The sequence below is a fragment of the Oryctolagus cuniculus genome, chromosome 13, assembly GCF_051225735.1.
Source record: "Oryctolagus cuniculus isolate XC-2025 breed Fujian yellow rabbit chromosome 13, ASM5122573v1, whole genome shotgun sequence".
NCBI lineage: Eukaryota > Metazoa > Chordata > Mammalia > Lagomorpha > Leporidae > Oryctolagus > Oryctolagus cuniculus.
The window spans coordinates 39,483,197-39,503,247 of record NC_142879.1 but is presented as its reverse complement, the minus strand read 5'-3'; the positions used below and the strand labels follow the sequence as shown (position 1 = coordinate 39,503,247).

Here is a 20,051-nt window from a genome sequence, read left to right as displayed (position 1 = left end):
GCGAGCGCGCTCCAGCGAACGGGCGCGCGGGGGGAGGGGAGGGGGCGGGGCGCGAGCGGGGGCGCGGGGGCGGAGCCGAGCCTTCCCTCCATTGTGTGTGATTGGCTAGCGCGCAGCGCGGGGGCGGGGCGGCGTGTGTTGGGGGATAGCCTCGGTGTCAGCCATCTTTCAATTGTGTTCGCAGCCGCCGCCGCGCCGCCGTCGCTCTCTAACGCCAGCGCCGCCTCTCGCTCGCCGAGCTCCAGCCGAAGGAGAAGGGGGGTAAGTTTCCCCGTCTGCCCGCCTCCCCGGAACCGAGCTCCGCTCGCCGCCAGCCCCGAGCCGGGCCCTGGCGGCGCCGAGAGGGGACCCTCGGCCCCTCCGGCTTAGCCCACAAACTTTTTGGCCCAGAATGGAGGTGAAGAGCGAGTTTGCCTCTTACCTCAGGCGGCGGCGGCGGCGGCGGCGGCTCCCCTGTCTCTCGCCGCCTCAGCCCAACAGCAGCAACCGCCGCGGCGCCGAGCCTGCTCTCCCTCCTCCTCTCCGCGCCCCCGGCTCCTCTTTCTTCGGTGAAATCCCGCCCGCCGTCCCTTCCCCGGACCCCAAACCTTCACCACGACCCGCGCGGGCCTCTCCCCTACCGCCCCCGGGCCCCGGGCCCCAGTTTTCGGGCGGGAAAGGGGTGGAAATCGCCGCCGCTTCCCACCCCGGGGTAACTCGCTTTTTGCTGCCTCCCCACAGTTGTTGCTAAGCTTCACCATCTTGTCTCTCTTCTCTGGTCACCGACCATATTTTTTCCCCCGTTTCTCTCTTCCCCATTTTAAAAAGGAGGAAAAAATTTTTAAAAGAGGGACATTTTTTTCCTTTTTTGGAGAAGCGGAAACTTGATGCATTTGAAATGCAAAAAAAACTTTTGCATTTTGGAGGGCGGCACGTGGCAGGGGATAGGGGTATTTTCGAGCGATTTGGTGTTTTGTCTGTTCGCAAGGGAATCGGATACGTTTTGCGATTGTTTCCATTTTGTTCTGGTCTGGGAGCCGAGTTGGTGGCGGCGCGAGGCGCTGGGAGCGAGGCGGGCAGACTGGGGGACCCCGTGCCGAGGGGCCCGGAGGAGGCAAACCCAAAAGTTTCTGTGGAGCTCGGGTGGACCGGTCGGCGGTGTCGGGCGTTAATTAGAGCCCAGGTGCGGGGCGCCTTTGATTGCACTGCGAAGCCGCGAGGAGCTGCTTTGTAGAATGCTCGCCGGCGGTAGCTGCTGCTCCTCTTGTTTTCTAGACGGCTTTTTGTAACATAAGTGTTAAAGAAGCAAAACCAAGAATGTTTTTAGATATTTACAGCAGTCCATCGACTGCCAGGCGTATTTGGGGGGCCGGGGGGGGGCTTAAACCTTTTTTTCCCCTGTAATTTGACTCGACTTTTCTGTGGTTTGTGGCTTGGTTCTTTTGACTTGTTTGTGGCTCAAATGTTTACAGACATTTCTAATTTCTACTTGAATTAGAGAAATTGGATGCAAGGCTTCAGGGGTCTTTTTGTTTTGCCGTTTGCGCTCACAGTTGGTTTTGAGGCGATTGGTATTATGCTAGCGATTTTCTAGTACTACAGTTTGCTTCGTGGAGTCATATTTGGGTGGTGGATGAAATCTGCACCCTTTCCAATTATATAACATTACGGACATTTTAAAAAATACATAAACTGATCATTTTCAGATTCTGGCGGGGGGGGGGGAGGTGACAGTGGCAGGAAAACTTTGGGAGTTGCATATGGTTATTCTTTTTTGTTGTTGTTGTTTTGTTTTAACGCTGGTAGGTTAAGTAAGGAGGTCTTTATACCATGGCTCGTACAAAGCAGACTGCCCGCAAATCGACTGGTGGTAAAGCACCCAGGAAGCAACTGGCTACAAAAGCCGCTCGCAAGAGTGCGCCCTCTACTGGAGGGGTGAAGAAACCTCATCGTTACAGGTATTAAAGGGAAAAATTGGACAAAGTCTCTCGTGCTATATCCATATAATTTAACAAAGAGATGGCTAATAGCCAAACTTTATGCTTTAGGGAAGCTGAGATTTCTCCTTTTTAATATTTGCTGCTGCTTGAAGAAAAAAAAATTAAATAATTTAGTGTTAGGTTTTATTGAAAAATGTGTTTGATTTTGAAGCAGTGGTCTGACCTAGAGGCCTAAGAAGAGGACTTAATAGAGCATCAATGTTGATGGACTAGATTCACCTCGAATTAGCTATTAGTAATTGTTTTTAAAAATAGTAAAATGCTTTTTCAGTTTCTGAGACTATCCTTCCTTGTTTTAAGCAAGATTGGGTTTTTGTTTTTCGTGAACTCCTTGTCCCTCGTGTGCTTGATTGGTTTCTTTCGTTCTGTATTAGCTCATTTGGTTTTGAAATGCTAAGCAGTGTTGTTAAGGGCATGTGCCATTAGAGGGCAGAAGTTAACCATACTTAGGTAGCCTCTGCGAATTTCACAGTTCACCTAAAATAAAACCCCATACAGTGGAAGCAGAAAGTCAGAATTAGAGGTAAATTTCTTGTTGAGAGTTTTTAAAAAGTATTCAAGGAGGAATTTGCCTCTGAAGTGGATGAACCACCACACAATCAAGAGTATTCAAATTATTCTTGAAATATGAGCAGTAGACAAAGTAAAGATATTCTGAGGAACTCAAAATACCACAATGTTGTTTTTAGGTGAAGTGCATTGGGTTCATTGAGATGGTCAAGGATATAGGTGGGAATGAGAGTGGTGCTCAATTGAAGCGCCTGGGGGCCATACCTTATTTATTACCTTGATTTATACCATCCCATGCTCTAATGTATGTAACTTGATTTATACCATCCCATGCCCTAATGTCTGTACGTGTTTTAAAATGCAAATCAATAGGGCTTTGATAAACTCCATGCCAGGATTGTACCTTAATCCCATGCTGTTTACGTTAAGGGTACTGTTGCTCTTAGTAGACTTGAATGTTTGGATCATAAGTGGACCCATGAAATTTCATCCTGAAGATGAAGACTAGTTGGGTGATTTACTTTTCGAAAAAGTTGGGCATTTCTTTAAAGCTGACCACTTATCCTCTGTGGTGTTTGGATATTTAGTAACAGTTTCTTTCCTGTTAATTTCTTAAAGGCCCGGTACTGTGGCACTTCGTGAAATCAGACGTTATCAGAAGTCCACTGAGCTTCTGATTCGCAAACTCCCCTTCCAGCGTCTGGTGCGAGAAATCGCTCAGGACTTCAAAACAGATCTGCGCTTCCAGAGCGCAGCTATTGGTGCTTTGCAGGTAAAGTAAAATGGTGAATGGGATGGGGTGATACTTTGGTGTGTGTCCCTGCTGTATAGCAAGAACAGCAGTGAATCTGAGTGCACTTTCTATAATCTAGTTACCTACACATCTGAAGTCGTTTACAGTGTCAGTTCACTGGTGAGGAGACTTAAGGAAAGTTAAGTTCCTCAAGGTCATGTGTATAGTAGATGGGAGTCATAACTTCAACCCATTTGATTTCAAAGCCTAATGCATATTCCATTATGCCATTTACAAATTTTAACATTGCACTGAAAGCAAATGTGAAAAGACAACTCGGGTTTAATGGATGCTTTGGGATGTTAAGATGGTACAAGACTAGAGGTCTATGGTGTTTTGTAAGTCACTGTTTCAGACAGCCATGACTAGTATACATGGGAAGTTTGAATGTCCTTTGGACCTGAAGAGACAAATGCAGGTGGAGAGAGCCTAGCATGGAGTAGACAGCATTAAGGAATGATGCATTAAGGTAAAAGCATAAAGGTAAAAGTGAGTGGTGGTTAGGATTGGATCAATGAGAGGGACAAATGGTGCTTGAAAATGATACGGAACATGTGAAAGGACAGGGATTTGAAGATTTGTGGTTTGCTAAAGGGGACTTTGAATTTTATTTAAATGGGGAGCATGTTGCATTTCATCTTGGCTCCAGAGTGTCAGGAATTTGAGAAATGTCATTCTAGAGGTGGTTATATGGTTGAAGTATTTGTGGTGTATGTCAAGATTGAAACTTGAAATTCCCATGCGTAAGGTATTTGATTCAGTGTGTGGGTGTAATTGTTACTGTCTCTTGCTTAGGGTAATCTATATTGTATTGGCATTCTTTATATCCCTGTATCTGATGAAAATGTGACTAAGACCACCACCTCCATTAGAATCACAGGATTGGGGGAGGGGGTTCAAATTATGAGGCACCGTTGCATAGCTGAAACAATCTCTTTGGAGAGGGTCTAAAATTCGCACACACCCATTGGAGGATTTTCCAGGCTGCTGTTGCTGTGCCGGGCTTTTGCTTTATATGGGAGAACGATTTGATAGGTGGATTCTACCCTGCTGTATAATTGGTCGAGCTGTTTCTATGGTTAGTCTCAACTTCATTTGATTGGTGAATTTCAGGAGTAGGACTCCATTAAATTCTCAGTGGATTGAAATTACTGAAATTTCAACTACCAAAATCTTCCCATGCTGTCACTTAAAACTTTTTCTGTTTTAACAGCTAATTATCTTCAGTTCCCATTTCTCTGTTTTAGAGAGAGAAAAGATTCCCAAACATTGGTACAAAACTGCTAATTAGGTTTTCTAGTTATTGCTGGGGTTGTGCTTAAACAACACCACACTATAAAAAGTCCAGCATATTTTTAGCTTAAATGTTGGTAAACTAGCCTTGTAAATTAAAATTACTAAATAATTTGGGTGGTGGACTCTTTAAGATTAATTGTATGTGTCAACTTCCACTGTTGCTATTCCCGGGTTATATATTTATTGAGCATGGCTGTGTTGGTTTTGAGCAAAATGTTCATGTCTGCTGCCTCTAGATCTCTTGGCATCAGATAGTTCTGTCCTTTATTGAAAAAAATTTTACAAGTTTTTTGTTGTATTTATTTGATGCAAACCTTAGTTCTCAATATACACAGGATTTGGGTATGGAAATAGGGTGATAGGAAGAAATAGAATTCCAAAAGTTGTTCCATGTTTGGTTTTTACAGTTAACAGCTTTTCTAATATGGTAGTCTCCCCCTTGACCATGGGAAGCATAGTACCAGGACCATCAGTACTGAATCTCATGTACAAGGGTACTTCAAAAAAGTTGTGGGAAAATGGAATTAACAGGTAAATTTTAGTGCAAAAAATTTGAAATCCTAGTAAGTACCTGCATACTATTCTGTTATGTATATCTTGCTAAAATTTAGTTTATAGGTTAGATACAGTACTAACAGTGGTATAATTTTTATTACAGTACATTGTTTTAAGAGTTTTATTTCTGGAATTTCCGTGTAATATTTTTGGACCATGAAAAACAAAAACAGGGAGGGAGTATTGACTACTGTACACTACAGGGGGGAGAACAGTGAGAATGGTAGAGGGTGTTTGCATCTGCCATGATTGTGTATTGACCTAGAGCTTAGTCTTTGTCATGTCTAGACTTTGAACTAAAGTAACTTTGTATTAAAAATAGACAGTGGAGTTTTGGAATAGGTAAGAGTCAGACATTGAATAGGCTCAGTGTTGGAAATTTGTCCCCTAGTTGTAAGATGTGTTTTCTTTTTCTGTTCTCTTAAAATTGTGTTCATTGGGTCTTAAATTAATGTGGTGGACTTTAATTCTCGGGATGTACAGCCTTAGTGTTTGAGGCACTGTAGGATATTTGCAGAGGAACTGGAAATGTATGGGTTATGGTCAGACCCTCTCTGAGTATTGAATCTTTCCAGAGCTGACCAGACAGGACCCTCGTAAGCTGTGTTCATCACTGAGAGCCCTGGCTGCCATATGCGTATCTGAGTGATCCCAGACAAGCCCACAGATGATCCCAGATTGTGCTCTCAGAACCATGGTACCTGTTGGCTTGTCCACACCAGCTTGTGCTGCATTTCACAAAAGCACTCTGCTTTTGCATAATCCTAAAGTGCTGGAGTAAACAAAATGAAACTGGCTTGTTTCCTGGAGAATTTCAATTCTAGTTTCAATTGTGCATTGTGAACCTCTATAAAGAGTAGGCTATAAAACGCAGTGGTGTTTAGACTTCTTTACACACTTTGAGACTAACCTGAGAATGAATCCCTGAATAATGAGGACTTTGGCTTTTGACAGCTCTGGAATAGAGACAGGAACTAATACATAGAGTAGGTATTTTAAAATTAGGGTGGGGGCCGGCACTTGGCCTAGCAGGTAAAGCCGCTGCCTGCAGTGCTGGCATCCCATAAGGGTGCCCATTCAACGCCCGACTGCTCCACTTCCAATCTAGCTCTCTGCTTGGCCTGGGAGAACAGTGGAAGATGGCCCAGCTGCATGGGCCCCTGCACCTGCCTGGGAGACCTGGGGGAGGCTCCTGGCTCCTGGCTTGGCTTCAGATCCATGCAGCTCCAGCCATTCCAGTTAACTGGGGAGTGAACCAGCAGATGGAGGACCCCTCTGTGTCTCCTCCTCTCTGTGTGTATAACTCTGACTTTAAAATAAATAAATAAGGCCGGCGCCGGGGCTCAATAGGCTAATCCTCGACTAGCGGCGCAAGCACACCGGGTTCCAGTCCCGGTCAGGGTGCCGGATTCTGTCCTGGTTGCCCCTCTTCCTGTCCAGCTCTCTGCTGTGGCCCGGGAGTGCAGTGGAGGATGGCCCAAGTGCTTGGGCCCTACAACCCATAGGAGACCAGGAGAAGCACCTGGCTCCTGCCATCGGATCAGCGCAGTGTGCCAGCCGCGGCGGCCATTCGAGGGTAAACCAAGGGCAAAGGAAGACCTTTCTCTCTGTCTCTCTCTCTCTCACTGTCCACTCTGCCTGTGAAAACAAAAACAAACAAAAAAGAAATCTTTCTTGAAAAACATGGGGTAAGATCTAAAACATACTAGCAAATAGTGGAGATTTGAGAGCAAGGCATTGTGAGTGAAATGAGACCTCTGATCAGATAATTTGAGGGCATTAAAAGAAAGCTACTACACTACAAGGTCAGTTGAGTGCCAAGGAATTAGGGGTTCCAGGTTACCTTCATGGAGACATAGGCAAGAGGAGTGCTTTCTTTGTCCTTCATGGGATAGGTAGTTTGAGCTAGGCCTTAACCGTAGGTAAATAAGTCTCAGATATTGATAAATAGTAAAACGTATGTAGGGGCAGTAATATGTGAATGGAACAAATTTTTATAGAAAAGTCATAAGGCCAAAAAGCATGAAGGTGTAAATGTGAATGAAAGAATATAAACGGTTTGGAGTTAATCAGTATGTTGGTGCTTTTAAAGCAGAAACTCAACAGTCTTATTTTATTGCCAAGTCAGTGGGGTTCTTTAATTTTGTTCTTGGAGAAAGCATATCTGTATTGCTTCTAGTTATCTTGTGTATTACATAGCATTATGGGGATTGAATGGCTCCAAGTTTTTTCTGTGTCTTTAATTTTGTCTTTACCTAAAGATTCCAAAGTGGATTTTTTAAAATAATGTCTTTATTTCAAAATGAGGAAATAGATGGTTAACTTTTCTGAAAAGTTTATACTACCATAAGATACGCTGACAATTTGCGTTGCTCGTTTTGAAAGGAAGCTCTGCTTTCCTTAACATGCCAAGTGCTTGTGAATGATTCGTGCAGCCAGCAGTGTTTGGTAGGTGTAAGAGGCTGCCTTGAAAGAACCGCATCATCAAATGGGACAAACTAAAGGGACTGGTGTTAGTTCTAGAGGACAACGAGTGCTCTTAGAGACTGAAGTACATAAATGGAAGGGACTTAGTAAGGAACAAGGGCACATCTAGGAATACCAGATTACAGTATCAAAGAGACTGATCTGTGATGTTTTGGGACCTACATGTACACCTGTGGTAAAACAAGTGTAAAAGGAAAGGTAGTGGGAACCATATAATGGAAACCAGTTGTCAGCCATACTGCACAACTTGATGAGGCAAAGGTTCAAGAGGATATTGGCATGTGAGTGGGTTGCAGAATAAGACTGGGTAGAGTAGGCTAATTGGATTTGATACAATTCCTTTTTTTTTTTTTTTAATTTTTAGAGATTTATTTATTTGAAAGAGCTCAAGAGAAAGACCTTCCATCCACCAGTTCACTCCCCAAATTACAGTAATGCCAGGGCTGGGCCAGACCGAAGTCAGGAGCTAGGAGCCTCACCCAGTTCTCCCACGTGGGTGTCAGGGGCCCCGGATACCTGGACCATCCTCCCCCAACCCTCCCAGGCCATTAGCAGGGAGCAGGATCAGAAGTGGAGCAGTTGGAACACAAACTGGCGCCCATATGGAATAGTGGTGGTTTTACCCGCTATGCCAAAGCAACAGCCCCTACAATTCCGTTTATAAATGTATAAGCGTGATAATGTTAGAAGAGCTTAAAGTGGACTGCTTGTTTTGTTCAAGACATTTCAGTTTACTAGCAATTATACATTAACACTAGAAAATAAAAGCTCCCAGGTGTGTGTGTTTGTTGTTGTTGTTTTAACCTCTTTGTTTGAAAGAGATATAGATCTTCCATCACTGGTTTACTCCCCAGATGCCCCACAACGGCTGGGGCTGGGCCAGGACAAAGCCAGGGACTTCTACCAGGTCGCCCACGTGGTGGGTGCCAAGGCCCAAGCATTTGGGCCATCCTTCTCAGCTCTCAGGCACAGCAGTAGGGAGCTGGATTGGAAGCTTTACTACCACAGTGCCGGTTTCAAGTACTTTGACTTGTGTAACTGGATAAGATTTACAGGTTTGAGCTTTTGACTTTTCGTAGTCTGCCTGCAGAGTTTTGTCCCACAGATGTTAAAATTTAAATATTTGGGATAATTTAGCGTGATTCACATACGTGTGTCTTAAACTGTTGAAAATAAGATGATTAATCACTTTTTCTCCCTTCTGGTTGCAGGAGGCAAGTGAGGCCTATCTGGTTGGCCTTTTTGAAGACACCAACCTGTGTGCCATCCATGCCAAACGTGTAACAATTATGCCAAAAGACATCCAGCTAGCACGCCGCATACGTGGAGAACGTGCTTAAGAATCCACTATGACGGGAAACATTTCATTCTCAAAAATTTTTTTTTCTCTTCTTCCTGTTATTGGTAGTTCTGAACGTTAGATATTTTTTCCCATGGGTCAAAAGGTACCTAAGTATATGATTGCGAGTGGAAAATAGGGGACAGAAATCAGGTATTGGCAGTTTTTCCATTTTCATTTGTGTGTGGATTTTTAATATAAATGCGGGGACGTAAAGCATTAATGCAAGTCAAAATGTTTCAGTGAACAAGTTTCAGCAGTTCAACTTTATAACAATTATAAATAAACCTGTTAAATTTTTCTGGACAATGCCAGCATTTGGATTTTTTTAAAACAAGTAAATTTCTTATTGACGGCAACTAAATGGTGTTTGTAGCATTTTTATCATACAGTAGATTCCATCCATTCACTATACTTTTCTGAGTTGTCCTACATGCAAGTACATGTTTTTAATGTTGTCTGTCTTCTGTGCTGTTCCTGTAAGTTTGCTATTAAAATACATTAAACTATACCTGCTTTTGGTCTTTATTATCAACCTTTACCTATGTGGTTCACTCATTTTCATATTCAGGATAATCTTAGTACCATGTGCTTTGACTGTCACCTGCTATCTGAGACATAAGTCTGTATTTGAGGGTGAGGATAGGATAAGCTTGGTGTGGAAAGGAAAGAAGCTGCTGCTGGTCTTTTCTAATTGTTCCAAGCATGCAGAGAGTAAATCTGTGTGCAGAAACCAAACCTTAACTCTGCATATGTTGTGTTGTGAAGCTAATTCTCAAACCTAGCTAGTCAACAGGATCACCTGAAAATACTTAATTGAATCTGTAAGTAGTGAAAGTGCATTTATAACCAAATACTACATTAGTAACGTTAGATGTTAATAGGCTCATCATTGTTTTGGAGACTGGCTAGTTTAAGATGCTGTGTGTTTAACACTGAAGTTACTGAATCCTAATAGTTACTTCTTAGCTCTGTTTATTTACCACTGGAATGATTAATGCTGAATGAGGATAATGATCCTTTTCAGATGTGCTATGCATTCCTAATGTACTGATGTTTGTACCATTTGGGTGTTTGTAATTTTGCTCTATAAGTAATGTGAAATGCTAGGCATCAATAGGCTAAGAACTGACTCGTGTCAGTAAGACACAACATTCAGTCCTTTGCATATAGTTTTATAGGCAAACACTGATATTCTTTGGGTTTTTAGGCAAGAGCATCTATTTTATTTATTCACTGTTTAGTATTTTCTCAATACAAGCTACTAAAAGCCAGTAGTTGCTGTTGGATGTTCACTGGTCCAGTTTTGGTTGTGCAAAGGGATAAATGGTAAGACTTCATGAAAAACACTTTTTTTTTTTAAATTTTTTATTTTATTTTATTTATTTGAGCAGTAGAGTTATAGACAGTGAGAGGGAGAGACAGAAAAGTCTTCCTTCCGTTGGTTCACCCCCAATTTGCTCCACACCGGCGTGCTGCGCCAATTCGAAGCCAAGAGCCAGGTGCTTCCTCCTGGTCTCCCATGCAGGTGCAAGGGCCCAAGTACTTGGGCCTTCCTCCACTGCCCTCCCAGGCCACAGTAGAAAGCTGAACTGGAAGAGGAGCAACCAGAACTAGAACCCGGGGCCCATATGGGATTCTGGCGCTTCATGCGGAGGATTAGCCAAGTGGTCCATGGCACCAGCCCAGAAAAACACTTCATAAAATGGTTTCTTAAACATTTCGTTTGAAAGGCAGAGTGACAAGGAGAGATGGATCCTCCACTTGCTGGCTCAAATGTGTTGAACCAGTCTGAAGCCTGAAGCCAGAAATCCCATGGTGTCCCATGTGGTTAATACAGACCCAGCTATTGGGCCTTCATTCCCAGTCTTCGGAGCATTATAGCAGGGAGCAGAAGCAGGATGCTGGCATCTCATGTGACAGCCTAACGTGCTGTACCACAATGCCCAATCCAAAAAAAAAAAAAAAAAATTTAAAGATTGATTTCTTTGAACAGTAGCTACAGAGAAGCAGAGAGGTTTTCCATCTGTTGGTTCACTCCCCACTTGTTTACAATGGCTGGAGCGGGGCTGATTGAAGCCAGGATTCTCTTATGGGTCTCCCACACAGGTGCAGGGGCCTGAGGTTTTGGACCATCTTCACTGCTTTCCCAGGTTATAGCAGAGCTTTATCAGAAGTGGAGCAGCTGGGGCTCGAACTGGCGTCCATATGGGATGTTGGCACTGCAGGCAGTAGCTTTACCCACTATGCCACAGTGCTGCCCCCCAAAAACCTTTTTGAAAAGCTTATTATTTAGCCGGCGCCGTGGCTCACTAGGCTAATCCTCCGCCTAGCGGCGCCGGCACACCAGGTTCTAGTCCCGGTTGGGGGCGCCAGATTCTGCCCCGGTTGCCCCTCTTCCAGGCCAGCTCTCTGCTGTGGCCCGGGAGTGCAGTGGAGGATGGCCCGGGTGCTTGGGCCCTACACCCCATGGGAGACCAGGAAAAGCTCCTGGCTCCTGGCTCCTGCCATCAGATCAGCGCAGTGCGCCGGCTGCAGCGCACCAGCCGCGGAGGCCATTGGAGGGTGAAACCAACGGCAAAGGAAGACCTTTCTCTCTGTCTCTCTCACTGTCCACTCTGCCTGTCAAAAAATAAAAAAACTTATTATTTGAAAGGATTACAGAAAGAGGAAAGACAGAGATTCCACCCACTGGTTGACTTCCCAAGTGGCTGCAATGGCCAGGCTAAAGCCAATAGCTGCTGCTTGTTCTCCCTTGTGGGTATATGGGCCCAAACACTTGTGGGCCATCTTCCATTGCTTTCCCAGGTGCATTAGCAGGAAGCTGGATTGAAAGGGGAGCAGTCAGCACTTGAACTAGCATCCCTAGTGGATTCTTGTTCTGCTGGCAGTGGCTTTACCTGCTACACACCACACCAGCTCCCGAAAAACACTTCAGAAGGAAAATAAACGTCTCTAGTAGAGGAGAAGATGATGTTACCTGGTGCAATCTGGTGGAGACTGGTTTTCTTGTTATTTGAGAGTTAAAGGGAGAACAGGTCTTCCATCTGCTGGTTCACTCCCCAAACAGCCACAGATGGCTGGAGCTGGGTCTATCCAAAGCCAGGTTCCAAGAGCTTTTTCGGGTCTCCCACATGGGTGCATCTTCCACTGCTTTCCCAGGCCCTAGCAGAGAGCTGGATAGGAAGTGGAGCAGCCAGAACACTAACCGGTGCCCATACAGGATGCTGCCGCTGCAGGCGGAGGCTTGGTCTGCTATGCTACAGCACTGGCCCTGGAGGCTGATTGTTTACAGGTAGAAGATAACCATCCTTAGAGTTACTGCCATTCATTAGTCTCAGTTTTTACTGCAAAAGTTTCTTCTTGGGGCTGGTGCTGTGGTGTGGCATCCAATACTGGCTCGAGTCCCATCTGCACTACAGATCCCGCTCCCTGCTAATGTCCCTGAGAAGGCAGCAGAAGCTGGCCCAAGTGCTTGGGCCCCTGTGCCGATGTGGGAGACCTGGCAGAAGCTCCTGTCTCCTGCTTTTGGACCAGCACTGCTCTGGCCACTTCAGCCATTTTGGGGGGTGAACCAGTGAATGGAAGATTTTTGCCTTTCTCTCTGTAACTCTGCTTTTCAAAAAAAATTTTTTTTAAGTTTTTTTTGTGGTTGGTGCTGTGGCTTAGTGGGTAAAAGCTGCTGCCTGCGGTGTCAGTATCCCATATGGGCTGCTCCACTTCCAATCCAGCTCTGCTATGGCCTGGGGAGGCAGAAGAAGATGACCCAAGTCTTTGAGCCCCTGCCACCCGCGTGGGAGACCTGTAGGAAGCTCCTGGCTTCGGCTTGGCTCCAGCCTTTGCAGTCATTTGGGGAGTGAACCAGTGGATGGATGACCTCTCTCCTCCTTTCTGCCTCTGCCTCTCTAACTCTGCCTTTCAAATAAATAAATCTTTTTTAAAAAAGATTTATTTATTTATTTTTGAAAGAGTTACACAGAGCGGAGAGGCAAAGAGGTCAGTCTTCCATCCGATGGTCAAGGTTCAGCTTTTGAAAGATGAAAAACCTTAGAAAATTGTGAGATAGAAGAATTTTAGGTGAATACAAGTGCACTTGAAGGTTGTGGAAAGATGGAATTAAATGGTAAGTTTGGTGCAAAATAGTTTGAAGTCTTTTCATAACATTCAAAAGTTCATGAAAAATGTGTTTTAGGAAAAAATTATAGATTTCCAGTTTTTGCACCAAGATTTATTTTAAAATTCCATTTTCCATGAACTTTTGAGGTATCCTCATATGTCCTAGAAAAATCAGAGGAATATTCTAAGATTTTTAGGGGGAATTTGGAATTGTCATTTCCTAAATTGAGGGAAAACTCAAATGACCTATTCCAGAAAGGTGAGCACGTGGACAGTATTCAAGCTCTTGCTCTTATCTGCACAGTATAGAATCTGAGAAACTAAATTCAAATTTGCAAGTATGCGGCAGGCCTGATAAGTGTGAAGGATGCAGAGGCATGCTCCAACTCGAATTCTCAGACTCTAGGAGGGGAGCATTATTAGATGTGGGAGAGGTGATAAAACTTGCTCCAGGTTACACAGGAAATGGAGGAAGGTGGACTAAGTCCACGACTATGCTGAAGTGTGATACATGCAAAAATACAAGAGCAGTTATCTTTGCCAGGGAGTATACAAGTCTTATACAAGCATTAGTAGAAATGAATAAGGAAAAGGGACAAAATTAGGAATGAGGGTGCCAGATTCTAGAAACCACAAGAAAGGCCTGTGTGCAGTCAAACCCAGGCTGCTCACCAGCTGCTCAGTCCCGTGCTCCCCTCTTCAGTTTCCCCCTTCTCACCTTCATTTCTTTTGGCTGTTCCTCCAAAAGTGCATCCAGAACTTTGCCCTTATTGCTTCTACCACCCTAGTCTGACCTGCTAGAGAATAATTCACATATCTGCATCCATCTATCCATCCCCTCAAGTTTCTTCCACACAGTCCCCAGAAAAATGATTCTAAAATATGAATTGTTTCAGGTCATCTCCCCACTGAAGAATATTTAGCGGTCTCCCTTACAAACTGAATAAAATCCAAAACAGTCACTGGCTGGCGAGGCCCTGATGTGATCTGGCCTTGCCACTCTGCTCTTTCAACAACTTGTGCAGCCAAATGGCTTCTCTGAAGCCCACACCTTTTTTTAGTATGTATTTATCAGGATCTGAATTTACCTTGTAATTTTGTTTACTTCTTAATTGACTACTTTCTCTCAGATATTGCAGCAGTGGGGGTTTCATGTTTCCCACTGTTGGTATATAGAATAAAATATTGCTGAATTAATATTAGAGAGAGTGTTCCTGCTTGCCTTCATGTCTTAACATTAAGCTCCATGACCTTAATGTGTGCTAACTTATTTTGAGGAGTAAATGTAAATACATATAAAAACAAGCCCAACAATAATTGCTTGATAAGAATCTAAAATTGTTAAAAGCAAACCAACATACCGATTGTTCCTTGCAAAATTGTAAAGAAAAATCTGACTGCAAAATTGCAATCTTTCCAAGTAGGATCCCTGCTGAACAACTCCTGCTGTTGAGCACTGGTCTCACAATGAAATAGGACTAGGTGGGTACATGTGGTAACAAATGAGTGGGATTAGGAAACCTCAAGTTGTGAATACTTTTTCACTGTTATTATTAAACACTTTGGATATTTCTGGTCTATGAGGAAATAAATGTGTTTTTAAAGGAAATGATTATTTGCAGTATATCTTCACAGTTAGCAATTCAGGCTCTAGAGCCCAACTGCCACTCCTACACCCAGCATCCCATGCCTCCTACATTCAGTGAGTATTTATGGAGCACCTTCTGTGTATCAGGCACTGTTATTGGGATACAGAAGTGAACCGATGTCCCCAAAAAGTCACATTCTAGTGATAAAAGGAAGCAAATACAATATATAGATTATTAGTCATAAGTGCTAAAGAGAAAAGTAAAGAATGAAGGTAAGTGTGTTGGGAGGGAGGTGGGTGTTGGAAGTTAGGGTGGTGGTGGGGAACCACTGAGTGTTTCGAGTAAACTGAAGAAAATGAGTGGGTAAGCCAGCAGGATAAAATGGTCTCAACTTCTGTTTGAACAAAATCACTTAATCTGTTGTGTGGAGAATAATAGACTGAGGGCAGTAAGGATGGGGTAGGAAGGAAAACCAGTTGGGAAGCCTTTGCAGTAACCTAAACATGACTTGGGTGGTGGCATTCTGGGTAGGTTGGCTAGGACTTGCTGATGGATGTGGGCATAAGAAAAGGGTTCACAGTGCCAGATCTGGGGCCCAGGAAACTGTAAGAATAAAGTTGTTATTGCTTGAGATAGAGAAGACTGAGGGGAGTCATTTTGGAGGAATACAAGACACTCATTTTGGACAAGATCGAGATGCTTCATTGGACTTCCCATCAGAGATTTCCCATAGCTGTTGAATATGAGCTTGGGGCTTAGGAAAGAGGTTTGGTGATAAAAATTTGGGAGTCATCAGCACATACACAGACTTAATGCCAAGAAGGGAGATGAGATTACCAAGGGAAGTAGAGAAGAGGTCCAATGACTGAGGCACTCAGTATTCAGCGGGGAGGTGCAGAGACAAGTGAGTAGTGTGAGAAAGAGCCAGGCACGTGTGATGTGAAGAAGTTGCTCCAAGGAGAAGAGGAGGTGCTCTACAGTGTCAAATGCCATGGATCAGTATAGTCAGATCTGGGAGCCGTCAAAGCATCTGCCAGCATGGAGGTAAGTGGGGAGTCTATTAACAGTTGTGGTGAAATAGAGGAAACAAAACTGACTTAAATGAATTCGAGATTGGGACTGTAATAATTTCATACCATCAATAATAAGGCAAACTGGTGTTACACTTAGGACACAACATAGCCTAAATATTGAACCAAAAAAAAAATTGTTTTTATAAAGAGAGAAGGGGAGAGAGAATCTTCCATCTGCTTGTTCATTCCCCAAATGGCTTCAATGGCTGGGTTGGGGGCAGCCAGGAGCTTTCACCAGGTCTCCCACATGGTGGCAGGAGCCCAAGGACTTGGGCCATCTGCTGCTTTCTCAGGAGCATTAGGAGGGAGCTGGATTGGAAGTAGAGCAGCTGGAACTGGAAGCTGTGCCCATATGGGATGCCAGCACTGTAGGCAGAGGCTTAACCTACACTATAGCACTGGCCCCTTAACCAAAATGTTTAATCTGAATGTAATCATGAGATTCCAGATAAAACCAAAATGTAAGACATTTCTACAAAACAGTTGGCCTAGACTCTTCAAAAGTATAATATGGGAGGGGCAGGCACTGTGGCATAGCAGGTAAAGCTGCAACCTGCAGTGCCGGCATCCCATATGAGCGCTGGTTCTAGTCCCAGCTGCTGCTCTTCTGATCCAGCTCTCTGCTATGGTCTGGGAGAGCAGCGGAAGATGGCCCAAGTCCTTGGGTCCCTGCACCTGCGTGGGAGACCCCGAGGAAGCTCTTGGCTCCTGGCTTTGGATCAGCGCAACTCCGGCCATTGCAGTGAATTGGGGAGTGAACCAACAGATGGAAGACCTCTCTCTCTCTCTCCTCTCTCTCTTCCTCCCTTTCTCTCAGTGTAACTCTGACTTTCAAATAAATAAATAGATCTTTAACAAAAAAAAAAAAAAAAAAAAACAATATGGGAGAATATGTTAAACAACCCATTGGAGCCTGAGTTTGTTTTTTTGAAGTCTGTTAAAAGGAAGTTATTAGGATAATTAGGGCAATTTCAATATGGGCTATGTATTAATGTATACATTTCAGGTTTCTTAGGGGCATAATGATGGTATTTATGATGTAAAGGAGAATGTCCTTTTTTTGAAGAGTTGCATGCTTAAGTGTAAGAGTCATGATGGCAGAGCCGGCGCTGTGGCATAGCGGGTAAAACTGCCTGCAGTGCTGGCATCCCACATGGGTGCCGGTTTGAGTCCTGGCTCTCTGCTATGGCCTCTCCTGATCCAGCTCTCTGCTATGGCCTGGGAAAGCAATGGAAGATGGCCCAAGTCCTTGGGCCCCTGCACCCATGTGGGAGACCAGAATAAGCTCCTGGTACCTTGCTTTGATCTGCTCAGTTCCAGCCCTTGTGGCCATCTGGAGACTCTCTCTCTCTCTCTCTCTCTCTCTCTCTCTCTGCCTCTCTGTAACTCATCCTTCAAATAAATAAGTCTTCTTTAAGAAGAGTCATATGGCTTCAGTTTAAAGTATGTATTTAAAAAAACAAATGAAAAATGTTAATAATTGGTAATCTTACATGAAAAAATATTTAACTTTTTTTTTTTTTAGAAAGTTACTTATTTGAAAGGCACAGTGACACAGAAAGAGGGAGAGAAAGAGAAAGAGATCTTCCACCTGCTGGTTCACCCCCTAAATGGCTGCACCAGACAGGTCTGGGCCAGCTGGAGCTAGGAGCCAGGGACTCTATCCTGGTCTCCCACATGGGTGGCAGGGGCCCAAGCACTTGGGCCATCCTCCACTGCTTCTCAGGTGCATTAGCAGGAGCGGCCAGGACTGGAATGGCATTCTGATACGGGATGCTGGTGTCATGAAAGCAAATTAACCCACTGTGTCTCAATGCTGGCCCCTTTAACAGAATTTTTAATGGAACTTGAAAAATTCATTCTGAAGTTCATCTGCAAAAGAAAATAGGCAATGGCCAAGATATTTTAGAAAAGGAGAAAAGATTTTCTTTAAACAGATGTCAAAGTGTATTGTAAAAGTACAAATCTTGGGGCCAGCATAGTGGGTTAAACCATTGGCTGTGATGCTGACATCCCATACGGGCACTGGTTCATGTCCTGGCTGCTCCACTTCCGATCCAGCACTCTGCTAATGTGCCTGGAAAAGCAGTGGAAGATGGTCCAAGAACCTGGGTAACTTTCCCCACATGGGAGACCTGGATGAAGCTCCTGACTCCTGGCTTCCTGGCTCTGGTCTGGACCAGATCCAGCTGTTGCAACCATTTGAGGAGTAAACCAGTGGATGTTTGATCTCTCTCTCTCTCTCTCTCCCTCTCCCTCTCCATCTCCATAATTCTGCCTTTCAAACAAATAAATCTTTATTTAAAAAACCACAATATTTAATATTTATATAAGATATTAGTGAATCAGTGGAACCAGATAAATGGTCAGGAAACAAATCCAAGAATACAAGGGCATCTAAGATATGGTAAAAATTGTGTTAAAAATTATCAGGGGCTAGCATTGTGGTATAGTGGGTTAAGCTGCTGCTTGAGATGTTGGCATCTTGTATCAGAGCACTGATTCAAGTCCCAGCAGCTCACTTTGCTTCTTATCCAACTTCCTGCTAATGTGCCTGGGAAGACAGCAGAAGATGGTCCAGATATTGGGCCCTTGCCTCCTATGTAGGAGACCAAGATGGGATTCTAGGTTCCTGGCTTCAGTCTGGCCCAGGCTTGGCTGCTAGAGCCATTTGGGATGTGAACCTGTAGATCTCTATTGTCTCTGTCTCTGTTGTCTCTCTCAAATAAAAACTTAAAAAAAAAAAAAAAAAGAGAAATATGTGGGTTTGAGTCTCAACTCTGCTCCTGATTCCTGTTTCCTGGTAATGTGCACCCTGGGAGAGGGTAGGTGATGGCTCAAGTTATTGGGTCCCTGCCACCCACATTGGGAACCTGGATTGAGTTCCCTGCTCCTGGCTTCAGTCTGCTCAGCCCCAGCCACAATAGGCATTTGGAGAGTGAATTAGAGATGGGAGCTCTAGCTTTAAAAAGAAAAAAAAAAAAAAAAGAAAGAAAGAAAGAAAAAAAAAGAAAAAAAAAACAACAACTAGGTGCAGGCATTTGATTTGGCTTAATAAGACACTGGTTAGGACACCTGCATCGCATATCAGAGTGTCTTGAGTTTGGGTCCCAGCAAGATTCCTGAGTCTAGCTTCCTGCTACTGCGTACTCTGTGAGGCAGCAGGCATTGGGTCCTGCCACTCAGGTGGGGAACCTGGATTGAGTTCCTGGCTTCCAGTTTCAGCCTGGCCCCACCCCAGTTGTTACAGGTATTTAGGGTGTGAACTGGTAGATCTGAGCTCTGTCTCTCTGCCTCTCAAATAAAAATAATTTTTAAAAAACTTTAAATTATCAGTGAACTATGAAATTTTTAGAAAATGAGATATTTTCACTTTATTGAGGGGGTAATTATATTACTATTTCACAACCCCAAAATTAATTTAAATTTACTTAAAAGGCTAACCATCAAAGATAAAGTTAATATAGCAACTACAAAGGAAATAAGAGAATGGCTTAATCATTTCCTTCAAAAGCTCCACTTAACCTATCCCCTAAAAATGCAGATATACAATGGTAAACATAAATATTACAAAAGTAATATTGTAAAGTGAGAAATTTAGCAACTTATATGTCCATCAGTAAAGCAATGTCAAAGTTAAATCTTATGGAGTGATATTAAGTAATATATGGATCAGGCTTTGAGCCTTGTGGTTAAGACACTCATATCCCGTATATCCAGCTTCCTGCTAATGCAGACCCTGGGAGGCAGTGGTGATGGCTCAAATAGTTAGGTTCCTGACACTCACGTAGAAGACCTGGATTGAATTTCTGGTTCCTGGCTCTGGACCTTTCCCAACCCTGACAACTGTGGGCATTTGGGGAGCAAACCAGAAGGTGGGAACTCTGTCTCTCCTGCTCTCTGCCTCTCAAATACATAAAGCATTTTAGGGAAGAAATCTTGTAGCTGAGGCAGGCCTTGCGGCACAGTGGGTTAGACTGCATCCCAGGTCAAGTTCTGGTTTGAGTGCTGGCTACTTTGTTTCTGATGCAGCTTCCTGCTCACCTGCCTCAGGCAGAGGAAGATAGCACAAGTACTTGGGTTTCTGTCACTCATGTAGGAGACTCAGATGGAAATCCTAGCTTCTGGCTTCCCATATTGTAAGCCTTTAGGGAGTGAACCAGGGAATGGAAGATTCTCTCTCTCTCTTCTCTGTGTGTGTGTCTTCCTCCCTGTCACTCTGCCTTTCATATATATATATGGTTTTTAAACAATCTTGTAGCTGTTAAGAATGAGGCAGAGAGACCTACCTATACATCCTGATATGGAAGATTT

At 43.9% G+C, this 20,051-nt stretch overlaps 1 protein-coding gene across 2 annotated transcripts; it reads left to right on the top strand.

The window, feature by feature from the left end:
- Positions 1 to 174: 174 nt before the first annotated feature.
- On the top strand, positions 175 to 9,470 carry H3-3A (H3.3 histone A). 2 transcript variants are annotated; one of them, XM_008268052.5, is made up of 4 exons: positions 175 to 261; positions 1,786 to 1,937; positions 3,108 to 3,261; positions 8,832 to 9,470. In XM_008268052.5, exons 2-4 carry the CDS (start codon positions 1,810 to 1,812, stop codon positions 8,958 to 8,960), a joined length of 411 nt encoding a protein of 136 aa, XP_008266274.1. In that variant the 5' UTR covers positions 175 to 261; positions 1,786 to 1,809; the 3' UTR covers positions 8,961 to 9,470.
- The last annotated feature ends 10,581 nt before the right edge of the window (positions 9,471 to 20,051 follow it).